Source organism: Populus trichocarpa, chromosome 13, assembly GCF_000002775.5.
Source record: "Populus trichocarpa isolate Nisqually-1 chromosome 13, P.trichocarpa_v4.1, whole genome shotgun sequence".
NCBI lineage: Eukaryota > Viridiplantae > Streptophyta > Magnoliopsida > Malpighiales > Salicaceae > Populus > Populus trichocarpa.
Window position 1 is genome coordinate 14,205,061 of NC_037297.2, and position 26,366 is coordinate 14,231,426.

General features: G+C 34.1%; 3 protein-coding genes, 1 long non-coding RNA gene and 1 other non-coding gene across 9 annotated transcripts; 3 read left to right on the forward strand and 2 right to left on the reverse strand.

Moving 5' to 3' along the window:
- The first annotated feature begins 2,475 nt into the window (after positions 1-2,475).
- On the forward strand, positions 2,476-7,220 carry LOC7494425 (probable protein phosphatase 2C 52). Of its 5 annotated transcripts, none has more exons than XM_024583447.2 (7): positions 2,518-2,630; positions 3,780-3,850; positions 3,982-4,483; positions 4,567-4,914; positions 5,043-5,160; positions 5,251-5,474; positions 6,502-7,220. In XM_024583447.2, exons 3-7 carry the CDS (start codon positions 4,226-4,228, stop codon positions 6,973-6,975), a joined length of 1,422 nt encoding a protein of 473 aa, XP_024439215.1. In that variant the 5' UTR covers positions 2,518-2,630; positions 3,780-3,850; positions 3,982-4,225; the 3' UTR covers positions 6,976-7,220. The 5 variants fall into 5 exon arrangements, with proteins under 5 accessions (XP_024439214.1, XP_024439215.1, XP_002319366.1 ...); XM_002319330.4 differs by lacking the exon at positions 2,518-2,630 and adding an exon at positions 2,897-3,567; XM_024583446.2 differs by lacking the exon at positions 3,780-3,850 and having other exon boundaries at positions 2,476-2,630.
- A 522-nt stretch (positions 7,221-7,742) lies between these two features.
- LOC7497386 (putative cell wall protein) lies at positions 7,743-8,886 on the forward strand. Its single transcript, XM_002319331.3, has one exon. The coding sequence runs from the start codon at positions 8,315-8,317 to the stop codon at positions 8,603-8,605; it is 291 nt and encodes a 96-aa protein (XP_002319367.1). The 5' UTR covers positions 7,743-8,314; the 3' UTR covers positions 8,606-8,886.
- A 732-nt stretch (positions 8,887-9,618) lies between these two features.
- Positions 9,619-11,562, reverse strand: LOC112323839 (uncharacterized). The gene is made up of 2 exons (XR_002977326.2): positions 11,098-11,562; positions 9,619-9,977 (listed from the first exon to the last, which is right to left on the reverse strand). It is a non-coding gene; the product is annotated as an uncharacterized LOC112323839 (long non-coding RNA).
- A 3,797-nt stretch (positions 11,563-15,359) lies between these two features.
- TRNAQ-CUG (transfer RNA glutamine (anticodon CUG)) lies at positions 15,360-15,431 on the reverse strand. Its single transcript has one exon. It is a non-coding gene; the product is annotated as a tRNA-Gln (tRNA).
- A 7,165-nt stretch (positions 15,432-22,596) lies between these two features.
- Positions 22,597-26,189, forward strand: LOC7497387 (indole-3-acetic acid-amido synthetase GH3.10). Its single transcript, XM_002319332.4, has 4 exons — positions 22,597-23,296; positions 23,681-23,782; positions 23,973-24,793; positions 25,576-26,189. The coding sequence occupies exons 1-4, from the start codon at positions 22,971-22,973 to the stop codon at positions 26,112-26,114; spliced, it is 1,788 nt and encodes a 595-aa protein (XP_002319368.3). The 5' UTR covers positions 22,597-22,970; the 3' UTR covers positions 26,115-26,189.
- The last annotated feature ends 177 nt before the right edge of the window (positions 26,190-26,366 follow it).

Sequence of the window (26,366 nt, forward strand, 5' to 3'; positions counted from 1 at the left end):
AGTATAGTTTCATGCACAGAGAAAGAAAGCAACATAACAAAGAAAGTAAAAGAAAATGGCCACAATTTTAGACCATGTCGTAAAGACACAGAGCATTAGCGAGAAACCATTCCAATTGGGTTGTGGAAAAGATAGTGATTCTTTTGATCGATCGACCTCAACACCAAAAGAATAAAAGGGAGGAAAAAAATAATATCAATCCCTTTTGCTTGCTCAAAGCGACTGCAAATTTCTTAATACATAAGTAGTAAGCATCTTATATTAAACAGGTGACATGTTCTGCTAAACATTTGAGATCTTGGGTTTGAGTTTTATTATAATTTTTTGAAAAAATAATATATATATTTGCATCTAATTAACTCTACTTATAGAGATATTTTAAAAATTATTCATAGTATAAATATAATGAATCTCTCCAAATATATATATGAATCAATATATATATATATATATATATATATATATACGCAATATTCATCTCCTGCTAAATAATTCCCAAAACCAACACCACTCCATGCCAATAATAATGAAAATGTTAGCCCACATAGGCTGCATATGTACTCTAGGATTTATTTATTTTCCCCTTCTAGAGCCGTTGCATAATCAATGTGAAGGATATTAAATTATCCATCCATCTTAGCTACACTTTTAAGAGCCACCATCTCGCCCCCAATGGTTGGTGCCATGATGCATCTATATATAGGGCTAGAAGATTAGCACCTGGCTAAGAGTATTTTATTAATTTTAACCTTAAATACACGTATCTTTTATATATATATATATATATATATATATATATATATTTATATATCGAACACAACTTATATATTTGTATTAAATTCATAAGTTATTTTAGAGAAAACATACAAGTAGTGCATGGGCACAAATGATTATGGCATATAGCTAGGCATGATAGGAAATATGACTTCAAGAAGGCCCAGCTCAGGCCCATCAACTTTTCCCACCAATCTACCTACAAAAATTTAAAGCATTCATGTAATAATTTGTTTTTATTTAATTTAAGAAAAGAAAGGTGGTATTTAATTAAAAATAAAAGGGACAGAAAGCAAGCACGGAGGGTAAGTGATTGTGGGTGGGGCTTAATTCACCACTTGCAATCACCTTTTTCATGGCCCCACATTTATTTATTTTTATTTTGTTTTCCCCTTATACTGCCACGTCACGTGACCAAAATCCCTCCTCTTTCGAACCTTGAGCGTGTTACCTTTCACACGCTCGACTTTACGTCTAAAACACACTCTCGTAGCCTTGACAAGAGACCCGTAACCTGACAATAGACAAGCACTACTTCCGTTGCCTGCGCTCTTCTATGGACACGGATTCGAGATGTCGGCAATCTTCCTGTGAGTATATTTTTGAACATAATTTTATAATGTACCAAGTTCACTTGGTAAGAACAGGCTGGCTAAAAATAAATTTTAAAATGGTTTTTTTAAAAAATAATAATAATATTAAAATAATAAAATATTTGATCAATTCTAGTTAATTTAAGTTAATCCATTAAATTTGCAATCTTCATCATAAACATGATCAAAATGAACTAACCGGATTGGATTGTTTATCTCTTTTTTCTTTCCTTCTCTTTTCTTGATTGAGCCTTTACTGAATTGGACTAAGATAAAATTTAGGATTAAATTGAAAAGTTATTAAAAAATTAAAAATTAAATTAAATGAAGATGACAAAAAAAAAATGTTTGTAAGAAGGTTTATGTATTAAAAAGTCGTGTGTAGTTTATTCAGAGTTATGATGATAATGTTTGTTGTTGTTGAAATTATCTTGAAAGAGCCTTTTTATTTACTGTGATGCATGGTGACAATGCATCTTCAATATACTTTTAATAAAAAATTTTATTTTTTTATTTTATTATATCTTGCGAAATCCATGCAATTATACATGGATAAACAAGTAGAAGTAACAATGAATTGCCTAACTTTTTTTAGTTTTTTCTTCAATTTAATTTGATAACTATAAACATCCAGCTAATTAAATTTGGTAAATTTCAAGTTTCAACCTATTAGTATATTAGTGGCCTTGGATAGTTTTAATTTGATACCATCAACCATGAGTTCATTATAAATGCAAGTATTTATTTAAAAACATGATAAATATTATTTTTTAAAGTATTTTTATTTAAAAATATATTAAAATAATATTTTTAAATTTTTTAATATTTATTTTTTATATTAAACAATTTAAAAATATAAAAAATTAATTTAAAACTATTCGCTGTAACATAATATCGAACTTCTAATCCACCATCTTTCTTCCTGCATCTCAGCTTCAAGCTTTTGGCATGAATCAATCCTAACGCGCTTAAGAGATGCGAGTGTTGGTTTCTTCAACAACAAAATTATCTAAAAGAAAAAAAAAAATCATGATTTGGGCTTTGTGCCTACACCCTTAACACAACAGTTACTGCCGGCCAACCCCCCCCCCCCCCCCCCCCCCCTCGCTATTAATGCAGACACACAAACCACTCTCCCCCCTCTCTCTCTCTCTCTTTCTGAATTTTTTCATATCTTCAAAACTTGTTTCTATATTGTTTTGCTTTGTTCTTCCAATCCTAAACTCTGAAGTTGTTTCACTTCTCAACAAAATTTTCTTGAAGGTCAGTCTTTGTTTCAGTTTTTACTGTCCCTTTTCAGGAATGTTGCATGTCTTTTGATGACAACTGTGTTTTTCTCTGTTAAAGATAATGGTAGCATTAATTTCAGTTTGTCTTTTGATGATCCGCTGATATTAAAAAAAATAAAATAAAAATATTATTTTAATATTTTTCTAAATAAAAAATAATCGCAAATATATTTCCAAATATCCTCTTAATGCAAGAGGTTTAAAGGTCTGACACATGGAAGTTAAAGTGTTCGTTAACAAACTTTGTTTGGTTACTGAGGAAACCAAAAGAGAAAGAAAGATGCTTGCTTTATGGATTATGGGGTGTTTTTGTTTTCAAAAATTGAAACTTTCTGTTCTCTGGTATACTATACCAAATGGGGTTTAAAAAAAGGGAAAATTTGAATTTATGCTCTTTGTTTATTGGTTTCTTTTTTGATATTCTGTGGCTGGCCAAAGAGGGAAACAGAGCTTGACTTGAGTTAGTTTCTAGTACTAGTACATTTTGTGTGTTTATCTTAAAGATAATTATGTAATGGTTACTTGATATCTTTGTTACATTCTCTTTTTAAGGCCATATTTTGATTCGGTTTTGACAAAATCGTACCTTTGTTTCGTCCTTTTCTACTTTTCTGTTTCTGCTTTATCTCTTCTTGGTTTTCTCTCTCGTGGGAATTCAAAGTTCTACGTTTTCTCTCTCCCTTTCTCTTTACTTTGAAATAATGGTCTAGTCTTAATTCTGAATTGCTTTTTATAAAGTGGAAACTAGTTACAAAAGAATGTATAGTTTGTTCTATTTTTAAGCCTTTTATGGACGATCCCCCATAAATATGAGGGTTTTAATTAAGATTGTGCCAAATAATATGCTACTTGTTGTCAACTCTTTGTGTTGATCTCTTCTTTGGTTCTCTTGTGATGCTCAAACTTAAAAGGTAAACATTTAAGAATCATGTAAATATAATCCATTTTATTGTTTTGATTGTAGTGTATTTTGATGCATTTTACTAGGTAGGACAGACAGGTTTCTTGTTTTCTGGTTTGTTCTTGAATTTTATGCTCCCTATTCTCCTCTATTTGTCGGCTTCAATTTTTTAATTAGTAGTTTGTGGATTATTAAATAACATGTTTATATCTCTCCAAGTAGTGCGACAATTAAGTGAATCCTTATGAAGGACAAGATACTCGGACAGCGTTTTAAGAATATTCCATTCCAAGGTCACATGGAAGATTATTAAATTTGGTTTTGTTTGATTTGTTGAGAGTTTAGTTACTCGCAGTCATTTCTGGTTTCTTGCAAGGTATTTAATTAACAATCAATCAACTGTTGTCTTCTTGCTCGTGTTCAGCTGGTTCCATCGTTGATTCAAGCAATCGCCTATGGATTGTATTTGACCAAGATAAAGAAGACCATGGTTTTCTACATCGAGGTGTAAAGTGATTTGTGGGGGAATCTTTAGGTTTTTGGATAGCCTTTTCTTGGTTGACTAGCTAGCAAATCTCAGAATTTTATGTGAGATCTGTTCTGGCAATCGGAGGAAACTTGTCAATTATTTACACCACGGATGTCTTCTTTGTTCTGCGGTTGAGCAAATGGGGGCTTGTGTTTCAACTAGTCGGAGTACTTGCAGTAGCAAGAGCAATGGAGAGCCAGTTCCTCCCCCTTGCTTGGGGATCGGTTTTTGCGGGCAAAAGAGAACTAAAAGGACATTCTCTGATCATTTAGTTACACTTCAGCATTTACCATCCATATCTAACAGGGTTTTCACCAATGGAAAGAGCCGAACTTCTTGTATATTCACACAGCAGGGTCGCAAGGGAATAAACCAGGATGCAATGATTGTGTGGGAAGTAAGTTTTATTCTTTCCGTTGAGATTAACTTTTAATGACATTTCGAGGTTTTTTTGCTTGGTCACACTATGGTTCTTTGTAGGATTTCATGTCTGAAGACGTGACCTTCTGTGGTGTCTTTGATGGTCATGGTCCACATGGCCATCTTGTTGCCCGCAAGGTGAGGGATGCCCTGCCAGTAAAATTACAGTCATTCTTGAACTCTTGTCAATCAAGGCAAAATGAACCGGGTCAAACCTGTTTCACGGGGAATTCAAAGAAATCAGATGTTGGGGATTTGGACAAGGATGGCTCTGTCGAGGATAAATTGAATTCTTTATGGAGAGAAACATTTCTGAAGTCATATAAGGCCATGGATAAAGAGCTGAAATCCCATCCCAATTTGGACTGCTTCTGCAGTGGGAGCACAGCTATCACTATTGTAAAACAGGTATTGCGGGATTAAAGCTCATTCTTGATATTGCCTTCATTTAGCTTTGGTAGGAAGTATAGCTTACTCTTCATGTCCCATTTATTTAGATTTAGCCTTATCGAATACGTTTATTTGTGAATTTAAAGGGATCGAATCTGTTCATGGGATATATTGGGGATTCGCGTGCAATCATGGGATCTAAGGACAGCAATGATTCCATGGTTGCAGTCCAGTTGACTGTTGATCTGAAGCCTGATTTGCCAAGTAGGTCATTTGCACTATAATTAGTATGTATTTTGATGTTATACTCATCTTTGCAAACCCAATAGTTGATTTGAAACCTAATTGCTGCAGGGGAGGCTGAAAGGATTAAGCGGTGTAAAGGTAGAGTCTTTGCATTGCAAGATGAACCTGAAGTGCCAAGAGTTTGGTTACCATTCGATGATGCCCCTGGTCTGGCAATGGCTCGGGCATTTGGGGATTTCTGTTTGAAGGAATATGGAGTGATCTCAATACCTGAGTTTTCACACCGGACACTTACAGACAAGGATCAGTTCATTGTTCTTGCCTCAGATGGTGTATGTTTTCTCCTCTTATATTTTCTCCTACCAATTCCTTTTCTATCTGTTAATATTGAATCTGATTTTCTTCTATTTTGTGATACTAGTTGATGGATCATTTTAATTTGGTATTTTTAAGGTCCATTGTTTGCTGACTAAAAATTTATGGACTGTGGTTAAATATGTGAATGCCTTTGACATTGTTCCATATCCTGTATACTGCGTAGCAGAGAGGAAAGCTTGTAGAGGAGTGTTGAGTGTATTCATATACCAATCAAGCGATAGCACTTTTTGAAAGGCATATAAGAACAAAAGCTCATTGTGGTGGATGGTCCATATTGCAATGTGGATTTTGGATTGGTATGATAGTATTTTGAATTGTAGGTTTCTTCTAACCTAAGTAGCAAATAGATTGATCCATCTGGCATTTTATGCCAGCTATGAGTAACACACTCATTCATTGGCCAGCCATGTTTTGCTTTAAATATTGTTGCGTTAAGTATTGGATTGAAAATGAGTTCAGGATGTGCCTAATCTATTCTGTGACTCATTATAATCATGTCACACGCAAGCTTTTCCAAATTTATTTCTCACATAAATGTATGTTCTGACTGTGAAACATGTGCATTATCTTTGATTGTATTGCCAAAGTCGTTGGAGTTTTCAGTCTCAGATTCTGCTTAATAGCAGCGAAATGTTCTCGGTGCATGGAATTTTTTGTTCACTGTTCCCTTTTGATTATTCAGTACATGGTGACTATCTTCTGTTGTCTCATCCATGTTATTGGATTTATTTGTATAACCGGAGAACCAATTCAATTCCTAAAACATCTAAATGGGCTATTAGGAAATATATCACAGTTGCAATGCAACTCCTACATGCTGTCAAGAACATCCAAATTCATCAAGATTAACAGCAATGCAATATTGAGGCTAATGATGCCAAAGCAATTTTGGAATGCTAGAATTATAACCTTGTTATGGTTGTTTTTGAGATAGTGCTTGGCAATATATGTGTGCTAACTATTAAGTTTGAATTGCTTCAGGTTTGGGATGTCTTGAGCAACGAAGAGGTGGTTGGGATTGTATCCTCTGCTCCAACACGGGCATCAGCCGCAAGAATTCTGGTGGACTCAGCTGCTCGTGAATGGAAGCTCAAATACCCAACTTCAAAGATGGATGACTGTGCTGTAGTTTGCTTATTTTTGGATGGGAAAATGGACTCAGAATCTGATTACGATGAACAAGGCTTTTCTTCAGCGACTCTTGATCAGAGCAATCATTCTGGTAATGCTGCTGAGTCAGATGATGGGCAGAAATCCGAGCCATGTTTGCAAAGAAACTTTACTGTCAGGTCAGCTGAAGAAAATGATACTTATGGAAGACTAGCAGTTGAAGTTGATGGAGATGGCGAAACAGTGAGTGCTGATGATCAGAGTTGGTCAGGTTTGGAAGGTGTCACACGAGTTAATTCACTTGTTCAACTTCCAAGATTTTCTGAGGAAAGGCCAGACCCATAATTTTTGTGGTTATCTACGTAAATGAAAGAGCCTGCCATCATTGTAATATTTTTGCTCTGGGGCCCCATTATATTCAAAGAACGTCCTTTTGTTCTGGTGGCATAATGTTTTGAAAATTTACCCTGGTAAATGATTGCCACAGCCTCTTGTTTTGTTTTATGTTACAGAAATGTAGAAAGACAGCTTTGTTCAGAGAATTGAACCTAATCAACATAGCTCTGTTAATATGATTTTGATTCTGTCAAGATTCTGAACGTGCGTATATTGATCGTGTTGGAAGATAGAGTCCTGCGTTCACTCCAAAAACTAGTGATTAAAGGAACACTTCACTTGGCTTGTCTGTGATGGATTTTCTTCCTGTTTGAATCCAGCTCCCTTTTAACTAGTCACTGGTACATCATCTTCAAATGTGCCAAGAGACTGGAAGCAATAATTTATTGGTAGTCTCTTCTTGGTATGGCGGTCGAAGTCAGGACTCTGTAGTTGCTTTGGTGCAGGTTATAGTACTGAGAGCAGTCATTTCATGCATAACATGTGTAAAGTGGAAGACCCTCTTCAGATTCCAATCCTCCATGTAAAATTCAACTTGCAGGTTTGGCTTAGATGGTGATTGAGTTTGCTTCCCACAATAACATTTTAAATTCAAATTAATGGGAGGCTGCAACAAAGCATTCTTGTTAACATATCAATCTGAAAGAGGATGGACTGTCCAGTACTCACTTTGAAGAGAATTAATCTGAGAGAGAGAATTCTATTTCCATCAGGACTAAGTTGAAGTAATATTGCATGAAATACAAGTCAACATTACGAACATTAAATGCAGTATTGCTAGGAAAATCATAGCATATGAACAGCTACAGGAATGGGCAGACATGCCATTAATAGATCTTCATAGTCCCGTAAGGACAGAGATGTAGCTGGAGAGACAGAAGAGACCAATTTAATGGCCGCCAGGCTTGGTGATGAAAAATAAGACCCAAAAATTAGGTAAACAAGGTTAGCTCTGCAAGTTTCAACAAACCACCTTACAATGCACTTCCAAGAGCCTCCCATGCAATTCTTAGAGGAAAATTCCATGGCCTTTAAGAGGAAAACAGCATTGTCATATCTTAAATAACCACAAATGAAAAAAAGAAGAGAGACTCGTGGAAGCCATAAAAGTATATGCTTACCCTATCCTCATGCGGTATGGATTTAACCAAATAGAAACGGCTACTTAAGTCGCCGCGAAAAGTTCACCTAACTCACTCAAATCCTGACTATAAGAAGAGCAACACTCTTCTCACTTCTTCATCAATCACTGCTAACATATCTCATCTGCTAGCTTTGTAGTCATAAAATGGCTTCCAAATCACAGTTCTCTCTTCTCGCTCTCGTTGCCCTGCTTGCAATATCCGGGCAAGTACTCGCAGGGCGTCAGATTCCGAATAATGTGGATGTGAAACAGCCTGATTTCCTGATATCTGACAACAGTTTTCTCATTCCAGGCATTGGACGGGTGCTGGTTCCACCAACTCCCAGCTTTCCTTCTTATGATCCACATATGGGCATTGGTAACTATAGTCCAGGTGGAGACGATACATTCCCTCCAATTCCTAATGGTGGTGTTTCAACAGTAAACCACCCTTGAGAGCAGTATGTGGGCTGCTGCTTTTTAATAAAAAGCTATGCTAGTTGCATTTGTTTTATCTTTTAATCAAGTATCCTAGATGCATGAATTTATGTAATGTTGTTGCAAGGAAGTTGGGGTCTGTTAGGCTTCCTTACATGGAAATTAAGTGTGCTGCATGTACCAGTCCAAGTTTGTCCCTAGAATGTAATGATCACTTTATTCTGTCTTCTTTATTGTTTACTTTCAATATTGTTGTAATTGTATGGTTTTTATGAAGACTGAAATTCTTAGCTATTAAATTGAGCTTCTGCAGGTATGCCCTACCAGACAATAATGACAGATCAATTTCAATGCATTACTACTAATCTTTTCAGGTATTCCCTGGCCATTTTTATGGCTCTTCACCTGCATTTTACATAGCCAGTTCATCAATGAAGAGAGATTTTGTTCTTGTAGTTCACTGGTAGTGTAAAACATTCACTTACTAGACAAATCAAGAAACCTATTCATCAGTATAATTTAGTGTTTACTCTTCAATATAAGTAGATGCAGATGAAGGAAGAGCTTCTAATGACAAAAAGGAAATTAAGGGACTCATTTGCCCCCTTTTCTCATGAAAGTATAATGAAAAAGACATAATTGATTAGATAACACACAATCTAATACATAAATTTCATCCTTGATTGATTAAAAACTACTTGGATTTGTGCACTAAATCACTGAATCTTTACATCGCCATCACCACTAATGATCTATATGATTTTGTTTTTCCACTTTAAGAAGTCTTATTCAAAACCAAACTTAATGAAGGTGGCTTGTTGTAACCATCAGCAACATTTACATTGATCTCTTCCTTCTACGAGCTATCCACTTCTTTTCATATAATTACTCAAACTATCCTTAATTGCAAGCAAAGGCAGTAACACATTTACACCTTGCTGGAAAACCATCTTCAATCATACACATCAAAACCAGACAAAATCTTTCAATAAATAGACACCTTAACACGTCAATCAACACATACAATCACATTCAACAAAGCAAATTTCCAGTGCAGCATTGGTTACCAGGATTTTATTGCAAATTAAGTTCGTTTCTCATTGTAAACCATTGTTAGAAATTCATTAGTAAATAAAGACAATGAGAAGAAGAAGAAGAAGAATAACACAAGATTCCAAGTAGTATTTTTCATTCAAAAAAGAATGCTTGGCTCTACCTCAAAACATGACTGGAAAAGCAAACAATCAACCATTCTTATTTATTTTATTTTATTTTCAAAGTATAGTTTTTCATTAAAAACCTCTGAGAATCCAAAAAAGACAACTCCTGAGAATGCTCTCTGAATCTGGAACTTCCGAAATGGCAAAGTGGTAGTCTCATAAGGAATAATCTGCAGCAAAGATTATAATATCCCTGGGTAAGTAAATAAAAATAGGTGGGAAAAGAAATATACCAAAGAGAGGAGCATACAAGAGGGATAGTATGTAGATCTTTCTGTTGGAGTTTAAACTCTAGCATAATCTTGTCATTGGATAAGAAGTGAACGAAAAAGATAAAATAACAATGTCAGTTCTTCAGATCGATCACGCGATATAGTAATTTCTTAGTCACAGTTGGCACTTGACTTCTCCAAAAAGAAAGCAATAAGTAACGTAGCAAATCACTTTCATAGAAACTTTGCCAAGACAATATGATGGAACTAATTAGCATACCTACCCACCAAATATGGTGTGCACTAGACTTCATCATATATGATCTTAATTACAACCACACATGCTTTCCATAAAAAAACCATAAATCAAGAATCTGCCTACTGGTAAAGGTCTCAAACATCAAGTCACCTGCATCTTGTAATTATAAAAGTGGGAATGTGTCATGTTTTGATTCAGGAGAGGAGACATAATTAAAGAACCAAACATCATTATTACTTGAGCTACCCATTTGAAAGCTGTATTTCATGTGTAAATGTTGTCTCTAACCTTCGCAATAAATAACAATCATTTGAGTTAACAAATCTTCAAAGTCATCTATACCCAAGTATCACTCCAATTAATAGACCAAAACCAGCCCTTTAAAAACTCTCACCGCTTCCTCTTCCCCTCTTTAGCGGCAATAAGCTACCACCTCATAATCATTGCATCTCAAAACCATTTGCAATCTTTCAATTCGAAACTGAAAGAAATTCAAAAAGATTCACAATTCTTTCTCACTCATTCATGATTAACATGAAAATTTATATAAACTCTTATATCAAAGACTTATGCTAATCAAAATCCATCAAAATGAGAATTCAAGCCCTTAAGCCATCTCAAGAACAATTATCTACTCTAACAACCAATAAAACTTACACACAACTATAAAGTTACAAACTTTCGATTCTCACGAGGTTATTAGCTTCTCCAAATAAAACCCACTAAATATAAACAAAAAACAAACAATAAGTAATTCAAGTTTTGGAGAATTACCAGACAAAAGCAAAAAAGGAGATAAATGGGGTTTTGGAGAATTACCTGACAAGGTGGGGTCTTCGCTAGAGAGAGATAAGAAATTAGAGACCAACAATCTTGAAAACAATGAAGATAAGGAAAGCCAAAAAGATGCATAGGAATAAGTAATCCACAAAAACAAAAAACTTGGTTGATCCATGATTTCTTTTCTTTTTATCATTGTTGTAGTTAAGGTTGTTGTTGGTTTGGTTTGGTTCTGCATCATCAAGTGATTCAAGTTTTGCCATTGTTGTTTTAAAACAACAACTGTTGGGTTTGCAGAGAGATCTTACAGAGGAGGTTCGATTTGGGGATCTAGACAAAGCTTTGTTTTGTCTGATTTATGTCTCTGTGGTTTTTAAGGTTTGCTAAAATTGGGTCGTTTGCGTCCCGCGCAATTTTCTCACCAAAATGATTTGTGGACTGTAGGCCCACTACTTCTACCCACAGCAGCAATCCATATTGTGTGAAGGGGGCGCCGATAAATAATTACACTCCAAAAAAACTGGATCACTTTGACTTCGGGTAATTGAGTTAACTTTTTTTTTTTAATTAATATGAGTTTCTGAACCAGTTTACACGTATGTTAATTATTTTTATGATCTATAAAGCTAAAGATCATATAAATTTTTAGTGGCTCTAAGATTTATGGGATTCAAACTGACGATTTCTAGAAAGCAAATATAAAATCTGACCAATTAAATTACATTCTTCAAAATTGAATTAACTATTTTTATTAAGCTGAATTGTATCTTTTTTATTTTTTTAAAATAATTTTTTTATATATAATTTTTTTATTAGATTTGAGTGTATCAACCGAGACATTAAAAACCTCTTTAAATTATTGAGCTACTTGAATTTTTCAGTCGACGTATTAGAATATACTAGGGGTAACAATTATGATATCAATCCCATTTCAGTTACAGGAAGGTTTGGTTTGGATGATTAATGGATTTGCTCATGTGTCTTTATTTTGGATTTGAACTCAGAAAGAAAGACTAAAACAACGAAATTCTCGTGAATACATCAATTTGAATGTATTCAATCTGTCAAAAACATCCTTTATATCTAATGCTAACCCAAATTCAAGTAATCCAACTCTATTTGGATCAGTAGCGGATACTCCGGTGTCAGTTTCAACCCAAATCCTGTTGCCATCTCAGGCAACTTGTAGTTAATCTTCTAATAGAATGCATGAATGTGTACTTCTGGTGATGGTTAATGTGTTGTTTAACATTAATCTTCCAAGAAACCAACCTTACAAAGAGTAGAAGCATGAGCTCCTGTTATAGTCCTGGTGAATTTTTTTTTCTAATTTTTTACTGTCAAGGAGATTTGAGATACGTCATGATATACAAGAATACAAGCATAACAAGGAACATTGATTACTTTACAAATAATTAATTTGTTGTAGCCATGGTTACCATCTCAGTCTCAGCTCGACACAGCAATCTTGCAGGATTCTGTACCATGTCTTGATTATTCTTAGCGCCATGTACAACTCAATACAAGAATCTCTTTCTATCTCTACACACAAAAAAAGAAGCTTTCCCGATGCATGAGCCTCCTTGAATTGCAACAGTCATTTGAATGGTTAGGCGTATTCAACCTACCGCTATACTTGCAGGCGGCTGCTTCTGTAGTTTGAACCTACAGGATCCTGGTTGCAAGGAAACAATCTTTGCTGTTGCTCTAAGCCTCACCCTAAAACAATAATACTATAACAGAAAAATTATGGTAGAGGCTGGTCTGTGAACTAAGTGGCCTGTCCACGTGCATATTGCCATTGGAAAATGCTTGCAAATTGAGATGATTTTTAAGCCTATTGACAGCCAATACGCAACCCTTCTTGTTGGGACATGATTTTCCAGTTCACTTATTTATACAAGGTGAGAAAAGGTGATATCAGCATATAGGAAACTAATCAAGTGCATTCCAACATGAACCTGTACAAAATTACAGTTCCTCAGATCTACAGTATAGTTTAAATTACTAGATGCCAAGCCCAGGAAAACAAAAGTTTTGGGCTCCATCGGTCAGAGTCAATGGACTTCCAAAATGAAGATATTTTAAAGGGGATGTTCAGTTGTTATGTACCTCATCAGCACTGCTTGATGAGCTCGAGTTTGCCTCAGAAACTCGAGCTCCCGATTTCTCACTCGAATAACTTCAAACAGAAAAAGATAACTCAGTGTTAAATTGAGAATCAGCAAAGCATTTTCAAAATAGCAGGACATGGAAGAAAGGCTATAGCACAATATTAACAGAAAACAACCAAAACTATGATAATGCTCACAAGTTATCACCAGAAAAAGAAATCAAAGAAAGGCATGCAATGCTACACAAACAGTAAGAAAAAGACATGCTCCTTTCGAGTTCACAATGGTTTTTGCCAGGGGTCCCAGGTACTTTGGAACCCTTTAATGTCAAATGTTTATTACACAGTGCAGCCAATCAGTCACCAAGAATGCACACGTCGTATAAATAGTATAGAGCAATATATATATATATATATATAAAGTCACAAAACTCAGTTGCAAATTAAACGAACGATAAAGACTCATAGCCATTCTTGCAGGTCTAAACTGTTGAGACAGTGGAGTTACTTGTTAAATACTTCTGTTTTTTGCTGGTCAATGACCATGGATGCTTACATTGAGAGTACGGTCACCCAGATGAGCTCCACACAATCTACCCAAAGAGGCCTTTGTTCAAGAGGGATAACACCATAGGTAATCAAATGAGAAAATGGCCAAAGCTTCCATCCTGCCTATCAAGCAGATCAGCAAAAACAGTTTACTATCACCAAGACATTAATAAATCGATGAACAACTATCAATCAGATGGAAGTTGTTTAACATTAACCTCAAAGCATAAATGCACCTTAAGAATTGCCCTGGTGAAAAACATTGGAGGTACATTAGGGTATAAAGACACCAAAATGGACCTTTTCCATTGTAATATTCTTTTTTGCTGCTAGTCCATGCTACTTTTAGCACTGATAGAAACAAATGACTTTTAATTTAGAGTACATTGAGCTGTTCAAGGTTTTTCTTTTCCCGATAAAAAATGTATTCAATAAGATCTCACAGGTTTGTCAAACTTCAAAAAATTTCTTGCTCGTAGTCTCAATTGACATGAAGGGCATTTTCAGGTGGGCTATTAACCTGTGCTCTTCACGATCACAAGTTCATATGTTCAACGCCAGTCAAACATCAAACAAGATGGAAATTTGAAAACATATTGATGCAGGCGTAACTTGAAAACAACAATTAAATAAAAAACACATAATATTTTAATTTGAAAAGGGAGCTGCCGAGATATGAAGTCTAAATTCACAAGTTTTTTTTTTTCTAAATTAATGATAATCAAGTCTTTTCTTTTTAAAAGATTTACAAAATCCTAAATAAGTTAGAAATTTCACGTCAACTAGAAAATAAAAACAAAAATCCGAAATTACAAAGGAAAGAAACATAAAATTTAAAATAAACAAGAAATTCAAAAATAAAAAAAATCATAAAACCTGCCAAAAACAAGAGGGGTGATGACATTTTTTATATTTAAAGAACCAACGGTTCACGTAATAACCCAGTAGTTGCTGTAGAGAAAACAGCCTCTGAAAACTCATAAAAATTTGAGTGTGATCCAATAGTCAAATTAAAAGTTATGGTCCTTTTAAGATGTTATTCTCACTTAACACAATCAAACCTTTTCTTAGCATAAACTATCTTACTGATCTATAAATACATATGCTAGGTCATTTATGTAATATATTTATGATAAATTCTTATTTAATTATAACATATTTATATTTAACTACTCAAAACTAATAATTATCATGCTCAACTAATCACGTATTCTTTCCTTTATTCACTTGTTCTAGAGAAACATTTAGCTAAATTTATTAGCCAATAGAAAAATCCAAAATGCAATGAACAATGCTGATAACTAAGTACAAGTATAAAATCGGTTTCAAAGCCAGTAAATCAATGGCTTTTTTCCCATAAAACAACTTTAGTATCATAGCCATATCAAAATCAAGAGAAACAGGTGTCAATTGGGAGAATTTATTTATATCATTCACAACTTGCAAGCTAAATAGATAGTGTATTATTAAAAACTGATTTTGAATTCGAAATTTATTAAAATAATATTTTATCATCATCATATCAAAATTCTCACAAAAAAATAAAAAAATATTAAATTAATATATTTTTAAATAAAAAAAAAAAAACAAGTTGAACGGATTAACAAACCCACAAAAATAGTTTTAGTTAAAACATATAAGGTCCCACCGAGATTTGAACTCGGGTTACTGGATTCAGAGTCCAATGTCCTGACCACTAGACCATGGGACCATTTCTGTTAAAGTTGTCGTAAATAATATTATATAATAATTACTTGTGTTAAAAATCCTCTATTTCTTCCTCTGATGGTTTCTCACTCAATAGTCAACAGTCAACAACCAAAAACCCTGATGAGGAAAAACCCTATTGTAACCTCGTCCTCTCTGCAACAACCCTACAGGCCTACACCCCTTTCCACCTCTCCTACCCTACAACAATCGTGGGTCTTCATCAAAACCTCCAAAAAAATTCCCCATACAAATTTTCACTTCCAATCCTAGGTGGTTTTTCACTGACAACAGCTATCTGCCTTCACCAGAATGGATAGAGCCCTTTAATGACCCCCCTGATATAGCCTCAGAAACCCCTCAAAACCTTAAACCATCTCCTTGGGTTCACCAAATTTCGAGTCTTTAATTAGATGGCTCTATGGATATGGAATCAGGATTGGACCTTTTTTGTAACAAGTTTTTGATCAATTTATCACCAAATTTTGTTTCTTTTGTTTTGAAATATATGGAACTTCACAAAAGACTTGATCTTGCTTTAAAGTTCTTTAATTGGGCTGGTAAGCAAAACAAATATACTTATAATCTTCAGTGTTATGATTCTTTGTCTGATGTTTTAGCTATAAATGGTGATTTAGATAATGTAAAGTCAGTGTTCTGTAAGTTTAGAGAAATGAGGCTTTTGATGAATGTTTCTGTTGTGAATTCTTTGATTAAGAGCTCTGGTAGTGTAGGGATGATAGAGGAGTTGTTACGGGGCGGGGTGTCGTAGAATGAAGGAAAATAGGACTCGACCGAGTTTGTTCACCCATAATTTTTTGCTTAATGGTTTGGTTAATTCGATGTTGATCGAATCCGCTGAGCATGTTCTTGAGCTTATGGAGAATGGAGAAATTGGACCTGGTGTTACTTATAATACTATGATTAAAGGGTATTGTCAGGAGGGAAAAACCCAGAAAACATTTTAGAAGTTTAATATCTCTATATGGAGTTGAGAAATGATCATGTATTTGACTTTAATTCAGGCGTGTCATGCTGAAGGAGATTTTGATTTGTGTTTAAGTTTATATCATGAAATGGATGAGAATGGATTGGGAATCCAACCTCATGCTTATGGTCTAATTATTGGGGGACTGTAAAGAGGGGAAATGTATGGAAGGATATGTTGTTTTCTAGAGGATGATTAGCTCATCGTCCCACGTTACACCGCAGGTTATAGTAAAATTTCTTTCGAGTGAAAAAATAAAGTCTACGTGTATTTTAAAAAAAATTAATTTTAATCATTAATTAAATGATATTTTAATTTAATATTGAGATAAAAAAACTTTTGATCCATCTTAATTAATTAACTTAGATTGAACTACAAAACTTATAGGAATAATCTTCAAAAACAAAAAACACATAGGTCAAATTACTCTTATGAAATAAAACCTATTTACACCAAAATAACACCTAGCTAGGCTAGCTCATTGGCTCGCACTATACAAAAAAACAAATGATCAAACAAAAAAATAAAAATATGTTATCCATAAATTTAAAATTAGTTGCATATAATTAGACGATATTTTTATCTAACATAGAAAATGAATCGTATTGGATCAATCTAGGTCATTGCAGGTTGACATGCAGAAGTTATGGGTATAATCTTGAAAAAAAAAACAAATTGAGAACCTAAATCTCGAGTTAATTTAACGTTGAAGGATAAAATTAGAAAAAAAAAAAACTCAATTTTATTTTAAAGAAACCCAAGTGAACTTGAGTCAACCAACCAAGCTCTCAATGCAAGTCATGCATGCCATCAAATTCAATAAGTTTTTTTTATATTCCATAAATTATTTTTCATTTAATAGATTTGCATGACAATAAAGCGAATATAATATTTTCTAAATAAATATTTTTTAAAAGAAAAAAAAACATAAAAAACGCATGAGACCGAGATAGCAAAAGCAAATAGTTAATAACAAAGAGTGAAATAATATTTTTTAAAATTTTAAGTCAATTAAAAAATAGTTCATCGATAATATAGGGTGAAATTATATTTTTTTTTCTTTTTAAATTGAGGTATTCAAAGTGCATTAAATAAAAAATAAAAAAAGCGAAACAATAAACTAAATATTATGACTTAACTTGTCAAACTTGTTATTCGAATCATGAAACTAACTGGTTTATTTTTTTTTTTATCCAAAACAAGAACTAAAAAAGCCCAACAATATTAGTCTATGCCCAACATGTTAGGCCTTTAAAAGGAACAACCCAGGTGCATGGGCTTTTTAATTTCTTTCTTTTAAAATACAGTGATGACGTATTGTTTTCCAGCCCAAGTTCAGCCACTATAATGATTGCCGAAAATAAATGTCTTCTTCCTCAATTGAGATCTGTTTTTTTATGCAATAAGACTCTCCTTGATATAACCTACCATACCATACCTTGCTGAACAATCTTTAAAGCCATGGCCTTCTGATATGTTCTTCACCTGTCAAGCTTTATGTAACGTCATTAGCGCACACCCATCTGCAATATAGTATTCCAGTGTGGTTCCTTGAATATCTCTTCCAAGTAGCTAATGAATCTTTCTCAGTTTTGTCCCAAAGTTCTCTTGATTTGGATCTTTTTTTAGGCGGTTAAATCCAGAAAAATCAATTTATTTTTGGAATCAATTTAACAGTAAGTTGGCTGAAATATAATTGAGCAAGAAAGTGAATCTTTTCTCCTTGAAATTGGCTAGATAAATGTGAATTCTGTATTGCAAAACAGATTTCTCATTATAAGATCATGCCCAGTGTAGCAGTGGGTAAATATCAAACTTCATTGTGATTCAGAGGAGCATTTCTTTCTCACAGAAGTATGTCTTCTCGTTTTTTCTCTGTTTATGTTAGTAAAATTCTGAAATTAGATATATGCCATATAGTTTGCCCTTCTTTGCTCTGTGTTACGTACTACAATATAACGACTGTTAAGTCTTTAGCTCAACTCTCCAAGCTACATTCTATGTTTCAATATTATGAGTTATTATTCGCCTTCGATTCTCGGTCTTCTAATCGATAAGCATCTATCTCACCGCATTCTTGGCCATAATAATCCAGTAATAGCGTGAAATTTTGCTGTATTGTTGGACCTTGTGGGTGTGATGTCGCTATATTTCTTATAATCCCGCATGTTACTGGCAAAAGCCAGGAGCACATGTAAATTTGGCCTTGGGGACCTTATCCAAGTGGATTTCATTACAGGTCCGCATGCAGAAACATCGTTGTAAAATAGCTAGTGCTGGAATCTAGACAATGGTGTCGTTATTCTCTTAATGCTAGCAGATGTTGCTGTGTTGTTTAGCCCGATTTATTTCAGTGATTGATAACAATACTGCAACTGCATCCACTATTCGAATGCAAGCAATAGCTTAATCTTCACATGCAAAGAAAGTGATAGTACATAAGCATCAGTAAAGCACGAGCGATGAGCTTGCAAGTCTCTATATGATTGAATATAAAGTGGGCTTCTTTTTTTTATGATCTTGCTTTCTTGAGGCATCAAATATTCCATTCCCGTGCAATTCAAAGCCACACCTTGTTTGTTTTGTTGTTAATGGGAAGGACTTGATCACAAACAACAACATGGCTCGAGTTGTTAGCAATGTCAATGGCTCCAATTACATGGCAGATTTAGCCTGGTTGGTTCCACTCCTACCAATATTTGAGATTCTTGCGACAATATTTACATATACATAGTTGCAAAAAGGTTGATGGCTGATTGATTAGCTTTACTAGTCCCCTTAGTGCCAAGATTAGTTATTTTCTTCGGAATGGTCCCCTTCAACACAAGTACTTTTATCTGTTCTGAGTAGTCCCTTTGTGTCTGTGGCTCTGTCCATCAATGTAGCCAGTCAATTCCAGTGCCAGTCTGCATTGGTTCATAATGGCTATGGTTAAACTAAGTATCTCTCGATAATACGAGAAGAAAACTCTAGAATATATATGAGGTGAGGAAGAGTGTAAAATTCAGAAAAATTCATGTATTAAACTCTTTCTTCACTCTCTATTTTTATAGTAAATTTTAAAAGTTAAGACTATTATTAATTATTGATTAGCCACAATAAATTAAAAATTAAATCTAAGAAAACTATAAAAAAAAATTGTGGAGATATCTTTCACTCGTGGCAGCAGAATATTTTCTTTTGTTGAGACCCTTCAATGAAAATCAAGATGTCAACGTGGTTCTAAGCAATATCTAGATATTTTATACTAGTTGAATGGCTCAAACAAAACCATGAACATTTGGGACCTAAAGATCTTGAAAAAAAAGTTGAATTTTGGACACTCCAAGATATATATATATATATATATATATATGGTTAGTGAATTATGTGGGGGCAGAGATTGTAACTTAGCTTAAACCAGCAAGAGGTCACTTCATTATCCATCAAGTTTATTGCTCAACTTTGAGACTAGAATACTTCGTTTTCATAACCTAGAGAGAGAGAGAGAGAGAGAGATCATCAAAAGAAAATATTTCGATGAAAAGCTTTGTAGAAAAAACAAAACCTTGGGGATCAAGTTATAGATTGGCTTACAGAAGACCTGTAATCTTCTACATAAGAAAGACAATTCATTGGCTTTATTGAAAGAGGATCTGGACGGGGATTCTTGAAGTTTATCGATCAGCATTATTGTATGCCTTGGTGACACAGAAAGTACGAAAATGTTAATAGCCATTAAAGATCGGGGGACCTTGAGCTTACAGAGTGGCACAGCTGTAGCAGCTACAAGTATATGGTGGTGATTGAGGAAAAGGGCCCTACAAAATATGATCAAAACTAATTTAGGGGTCTGAATTGGAGGCCAAGGAAAATGAACTAGGATCACTCAAGTGATGGTCCGGCCCTTAATTCATCCTACGGATAGATAGGTGGCATTTACGAAGCCTAGAAATACTGTCAACTACATGGGCCAATCTATTCCCATATGCTTACAATTTTCAACTCCAACACCGGCAGCTGGCGTCACAGTTATTAAATCCGGACCGGTATAAGAAGTTGATCTAGAAACTGAACTGGTTTAGAATTTTTAAAAGATCAGCCGGTGTAACGACCCGGCAGATTAACCTGTGACCCAAGCAAGACCCGGTGGTTTTTTTTTTCAAATATGGAATTTGAAACCCATCAGTATATATACTCTATGTTCCCAAGAAAAAAAAATTATGTTTTTTCAATGTGGAATAAAAAAAAAATTTTGTTTAAATACTTCAACTTAAAAGCTTAACATAATATCTTTTTAATGTGGGATAAAAAACTTTTTAAAATATTCTTTTAAATTTCATTATTTACAATATGTATAGCTTATATTTACATGGATTTTTTCTTAATTTTTTCATATAAAATATTAAAATTTTAATTTTTTTTTAATTTTTCCGGGTTGACCCAAGTTGACCCATGAAACCCAGGACTCGGCCCCTTGACCGGGTCAACCCCCGGGTCAGGTTTAATAACTATGGGTGGGATGGTTAATTTTCAATTTCCTTTCAAATATGAAGTATGGCCAGAAATAAAAAAAAATTAAAATAATTTAGTGTTTTTTTCTAGTTATAAAACTCAAATATGCCCGATGATCAGCCCGAGACTTAAACCGGTCTAGGTTGAAAAAATATTGGTTAAGACATTAACCCAACTCAACCTGATTAAAAACTCAGTCTTCAACCCATTGAATATTTTTGTTAAAAAAACATCGTTTTGATTCTTAAAAAAAAACTAATTAACTTGGATTTACGTTCTTGATTTGTGATTCGAGCTTTCCTCTATTAATAAAAAACTAAAAAAATGTTATTTTCTTTGAACTTTCTAATTGTTTTTGAAGTGTTGGGTTAAAATGGTAGATATCTATGTGTTCTAAAGTATGGGAAGATATTAGGCAATGCCTATGGTAATTATGACCCATTAAATTTATGACATATATATGGCTTTTTCATTTAATTAAATCGGCTGAGAAGTTGTTTTTTGGGATCTATTAGATTTGGTTTCCTTAATGAGAAGGTACATAGAACATGCTTTAATGTTATTAAGGTTTGTACGTTCATCCCACACTTTAACCTAATCTATAGGCTTTAATTAGTTTTTGAAAAGTGATAAGGCACGCACGCACCCAATCACTAATTTATATTTCTTATACAATAAGTTAAAAATAATATTGTTTTTTAACGTTCGTTACTGTACTTTGCCTTATAAAGTTTTTTTTTTTAATTTCATTATGCATTATGTTGTTGATGTTTTATATGTTGAGATTTGTTTTTCTCTTACATATTATTTTAACTATAAGGTGTTTGATAAAGTTTTAAAATTGAATTAGATGCTAATTAATTGAAATAGGATCAGGTTCGGATATCGAAAATGATCAAATTTTAATAAGGTTTTAATAATTTTTTTGTATTTAAATTTAAATATAGATAATACAAAACTTCACGCATGAGAATCTATTATTATCCCTAATTTTGAAACTCATAAGAAAGACAAAATGGATAGATATTTAGTTAGTATCTTTGGATTTTTCTAAAGGAAAAAAAATAAAAAAATAAAAAAGAAGGAAAGGGAAAAGGGGGAATTGATGCTTCAAAATAAAGTTAGTATGTGATTCAATATTTAAAAAAATATATAAATTATATTTTATAATTAACAATTTAACTTATTGGGCTGAAATAGTTTTTTGATATTGTATCAGAGCTTTAATGACTAAACGATCACGAGTTCAAATCTCACTGTATCTATTTATTTGATAAAATTTAAATACAAAGTAATATGGATCTCTAAAAATTTTAAGTTTAAAAAACTTTTATTTAAGATAATATATTAATAAATAATATAAATTATATTTTAAAACTTCACATAATATCTTAAATTATTAAATTAACATGATTTTAGATAACCACCATTCATCACATTCAAATGGTGGCTTGCAAATTGGCGAGAAAGAAGAAATAAGCATGATGCGAAGCTCTCGAACTCCGTTTGGCCTGAAAAAATATGTGTGATTGTGTGTTTTCCAGCCAAATATAATTTTAAACACGATATTACTATGTAGATAAACAACGGTCACTAAGCTAGCATGTAATGGTTTGCTTTTTCGGTCCCGGCCCCTTGTCACATTCTTCTGCATACATCTATCAATTTTAATGAAGAATCTCTCTCTCTCTCTCTCTCTCTCTCTCTCTACCTAGCCATATTGATAACATGGCCATGTCTTGTGGTCTATATCCTATCGTACGATTGCAAGATGGAGCTTCGATCTCTGCAATATTTAGAGAGGAGTTTTTTGAGCTTTCTAACAAAGGGACCAGCCTTAAGATTAAATTTTCATAATTTAGAGAACGATATCTTTCAAATCTTCGTGATTTAGAGAACGAATCTTTCAATGTATATGGGCTCTCTTTTGTTTCTGTCTATTGTACACAAGAGAGTGTTCCCTACTTATAGCTCCAATATCTATATTGACACCATTATTTGTCTATACTTCTTGTATTGAACCAAGCTAGCTAGCAAGCTACCTCAGCATTCATCACCTTCATGGAACCAAAAAACACCAATGGATCGTCAAGAAGCTATGAACATGACATTATCAGTTGGTTTGAGGACATATCAAAGAAAGCCGGCCAAGTTCAGACCGAGACTCTTCGCCGAATTCTTGAGCTCAACTGGGGTGTGGAGTATCTCAACAAATGGTTAGGGGATATCAATATTCAAGACATGGATGCAAGTGCATTGGAATCTCTGTACACTTCTTTGGTACCTCCTGCTTCCCATGCAGATTTAGAGCCTTACATTAGCAGAATTGCTGATGGGGATACTGTTCCGTTACTCACTAAACAACCTATAACACTTCTCTCCTTAAGGTGTGTCCTCTTCTCTGCTCCTCTCCTCTCATCTTTTTTTATATTATTTTTTTCAAGTTTTTGGATGCTTGGACCATATTGCTATAGCAAAAGCTTATCTTTTTAGATATCATGTGGAAAATGGAACCAGAATATTAATTGATAGAGTTGTGAGTTATGGGCTCTATTTGGCTCTTGTTCAGTTTTCTTATCTTTTATGATTTCATGGGATATATACCTTTAGGTTGTCCAAGGATTGGTTGAAGTCTACAAAAACTCAGCCTTTTTACCTTGATTTGAAAGGATTCCATTAGCCCATGTTTCCACCATTTGTAAGAGAATATTTCCAGAATTATTTCCTTTTTTTATGATTCTAATTTTGTTCATGGTTACAATTTTCTCAAGCTCTGGAACCACAGACGGAAGGCAGAAGTTTGTTCCTTTCACTGACCATAGTGCTCGAACAACTCTTCAAATTTTCAGCTTGGCAGCAGCTTATAGATCAAGGTTTGACCAATCTCTCTCCCTGTTGGTCACACATAATCCAAATTTGTATGGTATCTAAGAAGACAATTAAGTTAAGAAAAGATGGATAACTACACTTTAAATATATTGTATTGAACAGTTGAAAAAAAAACTGTACAAAGTAATCATTTGATTTCTTGTACTCTCTCTTTATTTTATGTGGTGGATGTAGGGTTTATCCAACAAGGGAAGGAGGAAGGATCCTTGAGTTCATATACAGCAGCAAACAATTCAAAACAAAAGGAGGGTTAACAGCAGGAACAGCTACAACCCATTATTATGCAAGTGAAGAGTTTAAGATCAAGCAAGAAAAAACAAAGTGCTTCACTTGTAGTCCACAAGAAGTCATTTCTGGTGGAGACTACGAGCAATCTACTTATTGTCATCTTCTTCTAGGCCTCTTCTTCTGTGATCAAGTAGAGTTCATAACCTCTACTTTTGCTTATAGCATAGTTCAAGCCTTCACAGCATTTGAAGATGTGTGGAGAGACATATGCAATGACATTAAACATGGTACTCTTAGTGAAAGAATCAACTTGGCAAAGATGAGAAAGGCTGTGCTGTCTATCATCTCTCCAAATCCAAGCTTAGCTTCAAAGATAGAAGAAAACTGCAAGGAGTTGGAGACTCAAAATTGGCTTGGTTTGATTACTAAGCTTTGGCCAAATTCCAAGTATGTTTACTCCATAATGACAGGCTCAATGCAACCTTACTTGCAAAAACTAAGGCATTATGCTGGGGGCTTGCCATTAGTGAGTGCTGATTATGGATCAACAGAGAGTTGGATTGGAGCTAATGTGGATCCTTATTTGCCTCCTGAAGATGTTACTTTTGCAGTAATACCAACCTTCTCATATTATGAGTTCATGCCACTTTATAGAGAGAATCATTATTGTGGCTCAGCCATCGATGACTTCATCGAAGATGAACCGGTACCACTCTCAAAAGTCAAGGTAGGACAAGAGTATGAGATTGTCCTCACTACTTTTACTGGTATGTTTAGATCTTTTTTCCCCTCCAGTTGCTATTGCATTTTCCATTGATATCTTCGTGAATCTCTCCAACCCCATTTCTTGTAGCTAGGTTGATGTTTTCGTCATATTGCCCATGGTAATTAAAATTGGCAGCCAGAAACTACTGAGTTTCTTTCATGGGAATGGACCAATTGTCCTAGCACATTTAATCATAGAAAATCAACATCATTGCATTATTTATTTTTGTGCCACCATTGATGTATTAATTTCTTGATTAGTCAAGCATCGATTTTGACATAGACATGGCATGTCGACGATTCACAAAACAAAAAATCTTGCATGAATCTAGTCCCTTCACATGATTGGCAGCCACTTAGCAAGTTTTAGGAAAGTTGGTTCCAAAAACTTAAAAGTAAGGTTTCGATCTATGGTCACGAGACTCTCAACAAGCCATCCTCTTACACTACCGATATTCAGTTTCCTGTTTGTAATTTCTTGTAGCCTGGTGTACACGTTCTATTGGTTCAATCGGTTCAAGATCGTGGTTTTATTTGATTTTCAAGGGTTTTTTTTTTTTTTTTTGGGAAATTAGATAGATGATAACTTTAGAGTTCATTGAGTTTTCAATCCGTTTCTAGCTATTAGGAATTGAGAATGACTAAATGGTCAAAAATTCAAAAAAATAAAAAAATCATGCAATCCTTTTTCTTCTTCTTTTTTTTTCCAAGAGGGACCAAGATTCATATATTATAATTTGATGAAGATTTCTTCTTCTTCTTCTTCTTCTTCTTTTTTGTTCAGGGCTTTATAGATGCAGGCTAGGGGATGTAGTGGAGGTTGCTGGTTTTCACAAAGGGACACCAAAATTGAACTTTATATGCCGGAGAAAGCTAATTTTAACTATAAACATTGACAAGAACACTGAAAAAGATTTGCAGCTGGTGGTGGAGAAGGGGTCTCAGCTACTCATGAGCAAGGCTAGAGCAGAGCTTGTGGATTTTACTAGCCACGCTGAGTTAGAAACACAGCCAGGTCACTACATAATTTACTGGGAAATCAAAGGAGATGTCGAAGAAGAGGTTCTTGGTGAGTGTTGCAAGAAAATGGATGCATCTTTTGTTGATCATGGCTATGTGGTGTCAAGAAGAACCAAATCAATAGGACCTCTAGAGCTTTGCATTGTCAAGACGGGGACTTTCAAGAAGATCTTGGAATATTTCATAGGAAATGGGGCAGCATTGAGCCAGTTCAAGACTCCTAGGTGCACCAGCAACCATGGACTGTTGAAAATTCTCAATGGAAGCACCATTAAAAGGCTCTACAGCACTGCTTATAGCTAGTTAATAATTAATATAATTCCAAGAATTTTTGTTTGGTGACTTAGTTAGTCTTCTCAATAAATAATTTTTGTCTGATCACTTTGTTAAGAGCATGTGACTAGACTAGTTAAACCAATAGCCAACACGAAGTGTTGGGTGTATAAATAAAAAAAAAAAAAAAAAAAATTGTTTACATATAGCTATAGCTGAAGTATTAGTTAGTACAATTACAAGTGATCATTTTCAGTTCGATTCGGTTTTTATCAAAAAAAA

Bases quoted from the DNA above. Each gene is read 5' to 3' on its own strand.
- LOC7494425 (XM_024583446.2), top strand. From the start codon at position 4,226: ATGGGGGCTTGTGTTTCAACTAGTCGGAGTACTTGCAGTAGCAAGAGC. The intron at 4,484-4,566 runs GTAAGTTTTATT...GGTTCTTTGTAG, and splicing joins ATGCAATGATTGTGTGGGAA to GATTTCATGTCTGAAGACGT. The intron at 5,475-6,501 runs GTATGTTTTCTC...GAATTGCTTCAG, and splicing joins TTGTTCTTGCCTCAGATGGT to GTTTGGGATGTCTTGAGCAA.
- LOC7497387 (XM_002319332.4), top strand. From the start codon at position 22,971: ATGGAACCAAAAAACACCAATGGATCGTCAAGAAGCTATGAACATGAC. The intron at 23,297-23,680 runs GTGTGTCCTCTT...AATTTTCTCAAG, and splicing joins ATAACACTTCTCTCCTTAAG to CTCTGGAACCACAGACGGAA. The intron at 23,783-23,972 runs GTTTGACCAATC...TGGTGGATGTAG, and splicing joins GCAGCAGCTTATAGATCAAG to GGTTTATCCAACAAGGGAAG.
- LOC7497386 (XM_002319331.3), top strand. From the start codon at position 8,315: ATGGCTTCCAAATCACAGTTCTCTCTTCTCGCTCTCGTTGCCCTGCTT.